Genomic DNA, 11,692 nt, shown 5'->3' on the forward strand with positions numbered 1-11,692 from the left:
TTATTTTATTCTCTTTTGCATTGTTTTTTTTTTTTTTATTCTTTTTTCCAAAAGTTACCAGTTACCTCAATATAGACCTGGATAATGCTCTGCAACAATGATGACAATACTCAAAATAAGAGGAAAAAAGACAGACCAGACTAAGGATAACGCAAAGAAGAGGTAACGTACATCAATCTGGTAAAAAAGTTTTTAAAATGTAAATGTGGAGTATTTGTTGTCAGTCAGTTTAAAATGAAATGAAAGATTTGTCTTATGCTCAGTGCTGAGCGGTGTTTTCGTTTGTCAAGGTAACTGTAACGTATTTGAGAGGGTAAACTGAATAACACACCAGGTTCTTGTCTGGTGGCTGGGTCAGTCAATACATGTCTTGAAGGCCCAAGTTTCCACGGTGAGCAGAGGAGCCGTGAGCCACAGTGAGGCTGTAACAGTACAGCAGATCCGTCAGCCACTGTTCCCTGGTTGCAGACCGGTTGTATCTCTGAAACACAAACACAAACATAGACACAGAAATAAGGTGACCAGCCTCCATTAGAAATACAATTTCTTAGATTTGCGCACACACACCAATCAATGGCAGTGATTTTTACTTCTGCTTTCAACCCCTTGTTATTACACAACAGCAGTGAACACAAAAACTAGAAAATTCCAAAAATTACGGACTGGCAAATTGTCCAGGGTGTACCACGCCTTTCGCCCTATGTCAGCTGAGATTTGCACAGCACCTCCCGTGGCCCTCATGTGGAGCATAAAGTGGAAGAAGATGAATGGATGGATACCAGAAAGCAGAGAAATAGCGCTTTGCATTCATATATTTGTCATTACGGTAGCACTTGTGGCTTCTGCGAAACAAGCATCCAATCACAGACAGAATTCAGCAGCGGGTCAAACATTTGTGACATCAGCTTCTCAGAACCGTATTCGTAAACAGTTGAATAAATGCCAGATATCGAAAGTGAAAGTTATCTTGGGAAAAGCGAGCAGAAGCACTCAATCATTGACCATTGTTTGACAATTCTACAGCTATTTAATCAAAATAAATCCAGGGCATGATTATCATGACAATCATAAGAGGTCATAACATGTCCCTGGATTCAAACCAGCAACAATCCAGTTACAAGTCCAATTCTCTTCGGCATGGCTACCTACTGCCCCATGACAAGGGAATCCCTGTCAAATAATGTTGCTTGCTGCATTTACCGTGATGTGCTGTATAATCTCCTGCAGGAGCGCAGCATTGGCCAGTAACTGGCTGTGGAGTGGTGTGTGCTGCAACAGCATTAACAGGATCTGTCCGAGCTGTGGCAGCTCCTCCTCGTTCAGATCTCCAACACGCAACATCTGTAGGACCATCCGCAGGAGGCGAGGAACTGTGCTCAGCGCTACCACACAAGCCCCCCATATCGCCTCCCTGTAAATGAGTCACAAAGGTGTTTTTACCAAACAGAGATGTTGTGATATGGATCAGAAAATGACTCATTCAATATTTCAACACACCTTTTATGGTTGGCTTCAGCAGGTGCCTCCTGTTGGAGGGTGAAGAGCAGAGCCATGAGGCTGAGGCAACACTGAGACAAGAAACGCACCACAGGCTCAGTCGGCACGACTGACGGATCCAGTAATCTGGAGACCGCTCGCAGCAGGCCGGCAACCATACTGTCAGGAAACACTTCCAACTTGATCTTGGAAACACACAGGATGTTAATTTGTTTACACTGATAAAGGACTACAGAAAGGAGAGGAGTACTGAAAAGTATGAACAAGAACGGTTTCTCACCACGTATTTGGAAAAACCATTTTGCAAGATGTCAAAGCACTGAGACTTGGAGCCCAGAGTTTCCAGACAGTGGCACACCTCCTGTGAAGGAAACGGGTACATTATCAATAAAAGCTTTTGTCAAACATGCACGTTCTCCCTTAGTGACAGCAGTTAGCATTGTTGCCTCACAATTGCCCCACATTCTTCAGGTGGTCCAGCTTCTTACCACAGTCCACAGACAAACAGATTGAAGTTAGGTTAAATGCAAATTTTAAATGGATAGGTATGAATACAAGTGTAAATGGTTGTTTGTCTCTGTTTGCTGACTCTTCGATGAACTGGCAACCTGCGGTGAACTCAGCCTCTCACCTTCACTGTCAGCAGGGACAGTAGATAATGGATGGACATAAACACTAGTGCATTCTCATCTGACTTTATCATGTATATATAGCTACTTGTGTGAACAAAATAATGTAAGCTTAAAATAAAGTGACACAATGCTGGGCATAATTATACATCAGTAACTGATTAACACAATTAGGGCAGATACAGTACTGTGCAAAGGTGTATAAAATGCTGTAAAGTAAGAATGTTTTCACAAATGTAATTTCTAATCTTTTCTTTTTTTATCAATTTACAAAATGCAGAGTGAGCTAATAAAAGAAAAATCTCAACCAATATTTGTGTGTGGCCACCCTTTGCCTTCAAAAAAAGCATCAATTCTGTAGATGGAAAATCTAAAGAAGATTTCCTTTTCAGAAAACAAACAGACCTAAGAATATTTTTCAGTAAAGTTACATTCCTACCATATATGAACAAACATGCTCATTGTACAAAAACATCGTTTTTACTGGGATGCAGACAAGATTGTTCTAAGAACCCAGAACCTGTCACACCATTCACTTTTTAAAAGTGAAAAATAAGCCTCAGCTTTTTCTTATTACCTTCCAAAATCAAATTTTTCATTAGCTTTTATCAAATTAAAGCGTGTGTCCGTGCTGAAGTGCAGAACGGAGTGCAAACTGGTGTGTGTCAGGACTGTGCACCTGTTGGCATTCTCCCCATCATTAAAAACAATCCAACAGTCTCATTAGTCAAAGCAGAGTTGACACAGTCCGTCCCTTAATGTCGCACCTCCTCACCATGCATACCCTGCCTTCTCCTTCCCGCCACATTTCTGTGATTGACTCAGACAGGGACATGAGAGAGGCCGGATCTGTGGCCCTAATTGAGCAGCTGAATTAGTGATTATAAGCCCCCCACGTGCTCACACACTCACACACACTTGCCCTTGGGCATAGTTGCGGTAAAGGTAATTTCTGTGCAGAAATGTCACACTCCCATCATGCCATGGGCTTTCATTAGCATTTGTGCATATCCTCTATGCCCGATAACCAGGCATCTCCAACCTGTGCAACGCGATAAAGGTTCCCCCCTCTCAGTCTGAGTGCCATGATAAAGCTTCCACACTCTGAGCTCCACATGAGAGACAGAGCCAGACCAGGGGGCAAAGACGACAGCTGTGTCGAGAATATTAAAACTTTTTAATTTTCAAAACAATGTGCTCTATTCCTCTTCCCAGCTAGTGCCTTTTAGATTCCTTTTTACATCGTACAATGTGCCATTTCTGCCACTAGGGTTCTCTCAATCAAAACAAAGAGTATAGACATAGTGTGCTGACGTTGAGAAGTGGCATAGGATCATGGGTATTGTTGTCTTGTTTGGTTCTCCCATGCATTTGCCCTTTACAGGGAGACATTTGGCAGCAGTAAACAGAAAGAAAAAAAAACATATAAGACAGGAGAACACACAGACTACCCAGTAGTACCAAATATGTCTTTCCTCAATCTGATGCTTCACTGGGGTTTATTCCCAGATGTTACAGCAGTGACGGGTAAAGCGTATGACATTAAAAGGCAACCAAATTTAAACAGTAGTTACCTTGAATAGAAATACCATTTAGTGTTGGAAATGTTTTGGCTAATATAAGTACATGACTCAATACTCAGAAATGTTACATATTATATCTTAGGTGCTCTGTCCAAGCCTTGATATGTGACAGCATTTAGGTACAGAATTATTCTATGTTATAATAATAACATTTATCTAATTATAATGTAGAACACTATAGGAAAGACCATGTAGTAAACGCACCTCAACAACATCCCAGTGGTGAGTGAACTGTTCCACTGAAGTGGGGAAGAGACTGAGGGGTGAGAGAGGGGAGCAAGGCAGGGCGCACTTGTCTTCATCCTCCTGGAGGGAGGCGAGCTTGTAGGACGAGAAGCCCATAAGAGTGGAGAAGAGGAAGCTGAAGTAGTCCACGTCCTGCACGGCCGCTTCCTGGCTCCCAACTGACCAGCCACTCAGAGATGACCTGGAAAACATAATCCTTGACAGTGTTACACAATTAATGATGCAAATAGGCATCAAAAATTGTATCAATGCTAAGACGCACAACCTTTTTTTTTTTTTTACACTTTTTGGACACAACACTTTAAACCACTTTCAAAATAGATTTTTTAAAATATGTGACCACATTTCATTTCGGGTTATTTGTGATGCCATGTTTTATAAGAGATTTATTAATGAGTGTAATAGTCCATGAAGACACAGTGACGAATAAAATGAACCTTTTCCTGTGAAAGGGATAGATCTGTAACAGTAGGAAATGTGTGTGAATAATGGTGGATTTTAAAAAGCCCGGGAGGAACATGCAGACAGTCTCTCTCAATATGCCATGACGACGCTGAATTCCAGCCTCCCAAAGAGCTCTTTGTATCATAACCATTACACACACATCCAATCCCCTATGAACCCAGCACCCCCTCCACTTTTTATACAAATTTGTATAACACTGCCCCACTAAAACAAGTAAAAAGCCAGAAAAACAAATGCACCCTGCCACGACCATGCTATCTTGGAATGAGCAATAGAGCGAAAATCTGATTTTATTGTCACCAGTAAAGTGAATATTAAACATACATGGCACCCACATCAGCACCTGTCAACAAACAGGTATACAATAAATAAATAAATTATTAAATAAATAAATTTTAAAAAAGTAAGTAAGTAAATAAGTAAGTAAGTAAATAAATAAATAATCATGGATTTCCCTGCAAAAGCTCAACACTGCCATCTAGTGTTGGCTGGCTATAGTGCATTCTGCGTGTCAACGCTAACTTCTGGTTGCATTCAGCTGCTGTGCTTTTTCATCTCTTTTCTGAACAGGACTTTTGGTTCAACAAAGCCAGTTAAGGGAGTTATGTTTCCTTGGGTCCATGTTTTTTTAAGCTCACCTAAGGTGTATGATGCGAATTAGTGAGGCAGCGAGTCCAGCAGAGATTCGTCCAGTGGTGCAACAGCAACTCAGGCTGGCCAGAAGGGACTGGGACATTTTGGGCAGGAAGTACAGCAGCTGCACCATTCGCTGCTGGGACTCTGCTGGTAACAGTGCAAAAACTCCTTCCTGTTGATCTACAGACAGAGACACACACATTTCACATAATTACACTCACAGACTGCAATGAACTGCACCTTGGAGATATAACCGGAAGCTCCTACAAGAAAATTCAAATGGTAACAGGAAAAGCAGAGAATGTTCAGGGCTACTAAAAAGACAAACAGACATATAGACAGGCATGGTCACTACAGTAAGGACTTAGATAATGTGCGTGCGTAGTGTTCTGTCTGGCTCTGACGCACATGCTGATGTCAGAAGCCTTGAGACAAAAGGAGTCTTGTGATGGCGAATTGCTGGCTCTGCAGCAGTTTCTCTCAGAACACTGACAACCCCCTCTCTTCTCCTCCCCTGGCCCTTCTGTCACACACCAGCCCAACTATCTGGCCATCATCTCAACAGTGGATATGAAGATGCCTGCAGCGCTTTCTGATTACAGCTTTCAGCCACAGGTTACAGTTCAATTTTGCTAAGTTGTTCGAGCTAAAGAACATGGAGTTTTATTGCCTCCTAGGGAAACTGGGGTGTACCTCATGTCTTAGATTCTTCTGTTTTGTAATCAAGTCATATTGTTTCTGCTTTAAGAAAAATAATGTCCCGTTTGTGCAAATGAAAATGTATGAATAATGTGCATTTTAATCGAACACCTGAGGAGAAAGCTTGATCTTGCTGCATCTTTCTTGAATTAAATGTTTCTTAATTAAAAGCAGGAACTGAGCAGTAATTATGTTTGATGAGCCACATAATTAGCACATAAAAACGTAATCACAGAGCAGAAAACACATTCTACCTCTGGCAATAACCCTAATCAGTGTCGGCAGATCAGGTATATACCAGCTGACACCTGATGGACTATTTTGACTGAGATGGGTCAGAAATTTCCTGACTAGGGCAAAGGCAGTTTTGTCCTGTGTCAGGTTTGTAGCAATTTCCATGGATGTGATCCAGGTCTGATAATTATATCCAATACAATAATATATGTGATGTCACTAAAACAGATGTTTTTGCCCAGACTTGTCCTTCATCTAATTGAGTATTTGTACCGTAGAGCCTGCAGGCGTTGGTCTGCAGACTGTTAAGCATATCCTTGTTTCCCCGGGAAGCAGCAGCATGGATGGACACGATAAGTCGTGCAGAGAGAGTAGGGTTACGGTGGCCCAGCTGGGACAATTGCACAGGAAGGGATGCCAGCCAACGACACAGCACCTTACTCCTTCAGATAAACAAGAAGGATAATATTCAGCAGATGTATCACCACAGTTACCACAGTAAGTAAGCATTGATGGGTAAGTCGCAACGCTTTTAGGGGAAGACAATGAATTAATGAATTAACTTCTACTCAGTTTCAAGACAATGCTGAAAAACAATAAGTGAGATCACCTGGCAATGTGTGTATGACCTTGCTCCTGCTGGTAGAGCTTGCTGTAGAAAGAAAGCAGCAGAGATCGCGTCTGCAGAGTCAGGTTCCTCTGCTTATAGTAGACATAAACTGCTGCCAACAGGTCCTCTGTAACTGCTGCACACATACAAAAACAAACAAAGATATTGGTGTGAAAAATTACTAATTTCAATGGTTAGTGTTGCAGAGATTTTGATTATCAGGTGAGGATGGAGTTTTTGTGATGAGTTAAGTTGAAAAGCTTTATTGAAGACAGCTCAGATCTGAGGAGAGCTGAGACAATGCCAAACATGAACAACGAGATGTTAACAGTTGGGCATCCTCTGTCATTCTGCCTGTGAATTAAGTTAAGGCACAACTTTGCTTTGGAGGAAAGGGGGAGAGAAGAGAGAGGTCAGGTCAAGAGGTCTGGCACCTTTCTCTGCTGATACCTAGAGTTGACCTTGGGGAGGACTGTGTAGTTGAGTTATCGGTCCTCTGCCAGTTAGGTTAGGTTCAACAAATATAAAATGAGGAACACTCTGTAGACAAACGATGGGTGTCAGGGTAACACAGAGGACTTTGCAAGTTTCAGCTGGCCCTATACTGAGTTGTTAGGTTTGTGCTTAGGAACGTAAGATGCTAATTTAAAGAAGGTATCTGAATACAGAACCTTGACACCAAGCTCTGAAATAACACACACACATAAGTTCTTGAGCTTATGTATTTCTAAACTTCAGTATTACTATTGAACGCTTTATGAAATCAGACACATATTCATAAATCCACTTACTTTTGCTTCTCTGTGTAAGCACCATCTTCCACACAGTACCCAGCAGCATGTGGAGGTGCCTGTAGCTCAGTTTCACTCCACTGCTCAGAGTGTCTCGGACAAAGGTCCTCAGTAGCGTAAGCCAGTCACCATCTGTCTCTCTGCCAAGTCCCTGTCTCTGGCTGAGCGACACCATGACCTGGCAAAGTGTGATGTTTAGGGCCAACGGCTCCACAGTCAAACCTGGAATGGCTGCAGTTTGTTTATTCCTGGGAAGACGACAGTAACACTATGGTAATTAACAGCTACTTTAGATCAATCTTCAAATACAGTAGTTAACAATCATTACTCAGAAATACAACTATTTATTATATTTAGTTATTATAACTACTATATCACCTTGCAAAATACATATATGTATATATATATATATATATCTTTTGGACCATGTTCACACCTGGTGTTAACGTCCATCCTAAGTGATCAAATCACAGGCAGATTACACCAATAGTAGATCTTAAGACCAGTCCATCCCGAATGCATCCTCAGGAACCACATTTGAAAGTGGTTTAAGGAAGCACATTTCTGAGCCACTTAAATGCAATAGATTAGACAACTGATGGCTTCTAATCTGTGGCAGTTTCTTTTTTTTCTCTACATCTATTAACTATTATTAATAGTTAATATTAATATTATATTCAAATATTAATATTTTTGCAGCCACAATAACACTGATCCCATATGATTTCAAATGGTTAAAACGTATTTCATGTTATAGCAGCCTGAGTAGAGCAGTGATTCACTTGAGATCCTCATCTTATTTTTCTGTTTCACACACACACACACTCTGACAGCAGATACATCTGTACAGTCAGACTGCCTTTCAGTTAATATACTTTTAAACAGCCACAACTTCAGTGTGAATTTCAATAAACGGTAATGAAGCCAGATACCACCATACGGTCACAAGCAATGGATCCAGGATGCATTTTAATACGAGGTGTGAACAGTCCACATGCCACTGGATCACTGAGAATAGATGTTAATACCAGGTCTGAACAAGAACATAAAGAGTAGAATAAGAAGGTAAATGTTTGCGTGACACATAAGCACAAACATTTCTTACCTCTTGAGCTCAGCCTTCTTTCTATGTTTGGGTGTATCCTGAGTACCATAGGGAAAGTTTTTCATGAAGTGCTGTATAAAATCTCCCAGGTATTCTTTGCGGAACCATGCGTCCTACACAAAGACAAGGCACTGTGTCAAATTGCTTCTCATATAAAAAAATGTGTCAATATTTGTGCATTCTTCTTCTCACCAGTGCATCCTGGTGTTCCTGCTGTGGTGCCAGTTTTCTCAGCAGCTGCAAAATAGATAACACCTGGAACATTACCGACATGGCATCTGGGCTCAGCAGGTGAGCACCCTCAGTGTTGTTCATTGGACTGTCACTAGTACTGGCCTCCACCCAAACTTCCAACAGAAGAGGCACCAGCGTAGCTGCAAAGCTCTGTATAGCTTCAGCTGAGCCCAGACCCTCACTGACTGAAGCTCCAGAATCCACCTCAGGTCTAAACAATGGCACAATAAAACAAGTTATCAGTTCTTACATCTTACATTCAGGGTTTGCTTGATGTACATCTGTGTTGCTGATGTTGATTCCAGCATTGTGATTACTAATGCAGGAGAGAATATCACAATAAGAAAAAAAGGGGAAGGATAGAAATTAGTATTTGCCCCAATAAAAATTAAACAAACATTAGCTGTAAATACTTTCTGACAGCGAAAGTAGAACTGTGTTACGTGGTTGGGGGGGGGAATCCTTACAACACTGGTGTCCCTTCTTGTGAGGCACTTCTGCAAAATTTGATGTCCAGATCCAGAACCAAATTTTTATTTATTTAGATTTATTATACAACACACTTCATGTGAGATTTCAGGTGGACAATCCAGCAAAACAAAAAACAGGTGAAACACTTAATTTTGAATGAGAACAGACCAATACCTGCTGACAAAAACATACGAGACAAATACTGAATACTGAGTACATGTGTATGTTTGTGTGTATTGTGCGTATTAGATACATTGAGTTCCAGGTTATTTGCGTTTTATTCATATTAATCACTGCACACAAAACACATATATATTAAGTATATGAATGTTCATATCAATCCTGAAAAATATGCTTTCATTCATATAGGGCAGATTGTGATATCATACCTGAGTCTGAAGGTGGATCGTGGAGTTGGTTTGGCACCAGAATGCTCATAAACCTTCACTCCAACCTTACTGTAGGTGAGCTCCTCCCAGATGAGATACAAAGGTGTAAGCCGTCCTTCTCCACTGCACCCAAACACTCCATTAGCTGCAGCAGACAAGTCACCTTCCTCCACCGGCCTTTCCTCAACCACTGCTTGCAGAAAACGTCCAAGCCTGAAATATAATTGGAACAAACCAAAAGATGAGCATCCACAACAAACAGTTTGGGATTTTTCTTTTGCATTTCCATCAGTCATCTGTACCTGAGAAGCACAGAGAGCCGCCACTGTTGACTAGTCACAGCCCTGTTAAGATTGACTGACAGTGCCCAGCTCCGTCCCTTGGTATCCTGGGCCTTTTTGGCTCCTCCACTGCTTTGCCGATGAGAAATTAACTCCAGGAAATTTGTGAGGAGTACTGCAGGACGTCCCGCTAGCAGAGCAGGGTAGTGCTCCAATAAAACATCAAGGACCTTCATTGCATCCTCCTGGATGCCTGTCTCAATGTGGGTCATGGCACAGGACAGATGGGCACTGAGGAGGGGGAAAAATGGGGCCACTCGTTCTGCAGGCACAGACTGAGCAATGAACCTGGAAGCAGTTTTAGAGAAATGTTAGTGAAGGATTTTCAATTAAACAACTTGTATTGTTGCATTTTCTGAGTCATGGCTGTTCTTCTAACCTGAGTACACGTGTAGCTGCCACTCGAACGTTGCCATCCTTGTCTGTGAAAACAGCTGCAACTTCAGAAAGAAGACGAGAGAGATGCTGCTCTAACAGAGATGGATTAAGGGACAACAACTCTCGCAAACCCATCAAGGCACTGTGTTTCACATTGGCATTGTAATGGTGGAGCTGAGAAAGGAGATCCTGGTGAAGTGCAAGAAAAGGGGGACAACACACAAATTATAGACTTTAAAAAAGCACAGGTTGGAATGTTTGTCTGAAAGCTGAGACATGAACAGAAAAGAACAATAGAGTTCTTACATTGATACTAAGCTGTCTGTGTGTAGTAGGGCCACTGGTGTCTCTCTTCAGTTGTTCAGAAAGATGGATTCCCTTTGTACGGAAGTTGGTGTTGGTGGCATTATCAGCTCTGGGCTTCTTCTTTCCCACTTTTAACTTCACCTTCTGAAAATCATCCTGTCTCTTCTTCTTCTTCGACTTCATTTCTGCAGTCTATATTGCTATCTAATAGATACCAAATGTAGGATCATGAAAAGGAATTCTTTAATTTTACAGTACAATGGCTCAGGACTATGTTGTCAACCATTAACAGGTAGGGGATCACCACCAAATGTCATTCACACATCCATCAGCAGATGTTAGACACATGCTGAGAAACCAAAATATCATTAATTAAATATTACGTTTGATAAGAAAGGTGCTAAGCATGGGCATATGTTTGAATTGTACTGGTGAGCTGCTGTAGCACTAAAACATATACTGTACAGCATTAACTTCACACATTAATCGTTTTTGTTTTGAACAGCCAAATAGCTAGTTAGTTAGCTTTTTAAGCTAACTATATCGTATTATATTTAAGCATCATACATTCAAGCTCGTTCGTTTACTTACCACAGTTTTTAAAAGTCCTGGCGTGGAATAATCAGTAGCGTCGGTAATTGCGCAAAAACAGTGACCAATATATGTAAAAAAGAAAATATTCTGTATACAATCTCTCTCGTGGTGTTGTGTTGGGTCCTCTGCCAGTGTGTGTTTGTATGAGAAACCTGGGACACAGCAAAGCGGAGCATTACCGCGACGGAGGTAATCAGCCTATTTCACATTTAGGTTGTTTTTCCAAAAAACAACATACTATATGATGAATTTGTAGTTTAAACGAAGAACAATAGTTTCCAATAGTCCCGGCAAACTGAAAATACTAAATTCGATATACTTTGCTCTCAGGGTATTTTACGGTGGACTCGGGTGTTTAAAACGAACGCATTACATAGTTGTTTACATTTGCGCCTTAGCAATATTATTATTATATTTGCATTACTACTCATTTTAACATATGATACTGTGCCATAAAATGTGACTATTTTAATTTTCTTTAATA

General features: G+C 41.1%; 1 protein-coding gene across 1 annotated transcript; it reads right to left on the reverse strand.

Annotated features, from left to right (window-relative positions):
* Window positions 1-344: 344 nt before the first annotated feature.
* tex10 (testis expressed 10) lies at window positions 345-11,521 on the reverse strand. The gene is made up of 16 exons (XM_044018433.1): window positions 11,206-11,521; window positions 10,615-10,818; window positions 10,310-10,497; window positions 9,892-10,218; window positions 9,590-9,802; window positions 8,688-8,940; window positions 8,496-8,608; window positions 7,391-7,638; window positions 6,600-6,735; window positions 6,263-6,432; window positions 5,059-5,236; window positions 3,914-4,136; window positions 1,778-1,858; window positions 1,498-1,682; window positions 1,201-1,411; window positions 345-481 (listed from the first exon to the last, which is right to left on the reverse strand). Exons 2-16 carry the CDS (start codon window positions 10,795-10,797, stop codon window positions 359-361), a joined length of 2,832 nt encoding a protein of 943 aa, XP_043874368.1. The 5' UTR covers window positions 10,798-10,818; window positions 11,206-11,521; the 3' UTR covers window positions 345-358.
* Window positions 11,522-11,692: the final 171 nt, after the last annotated feature.

Source organism: Solea senegalensis, unplaced genomic scaffold, assembly GCF_019176455.1.
Source record: "Solea senegalensis isolate Sse05_10M unplaced genomic scaffold, IFAPA_SoseM_1 scf7180000017190, whole genome shotgun sequence".
NCBI classification, from domain to species: Eukaryota; Metazoa; Chordata; class Actinopteri; order Pleuronectiformes; family Soleidae; genus Solea; species Solea senegalensis.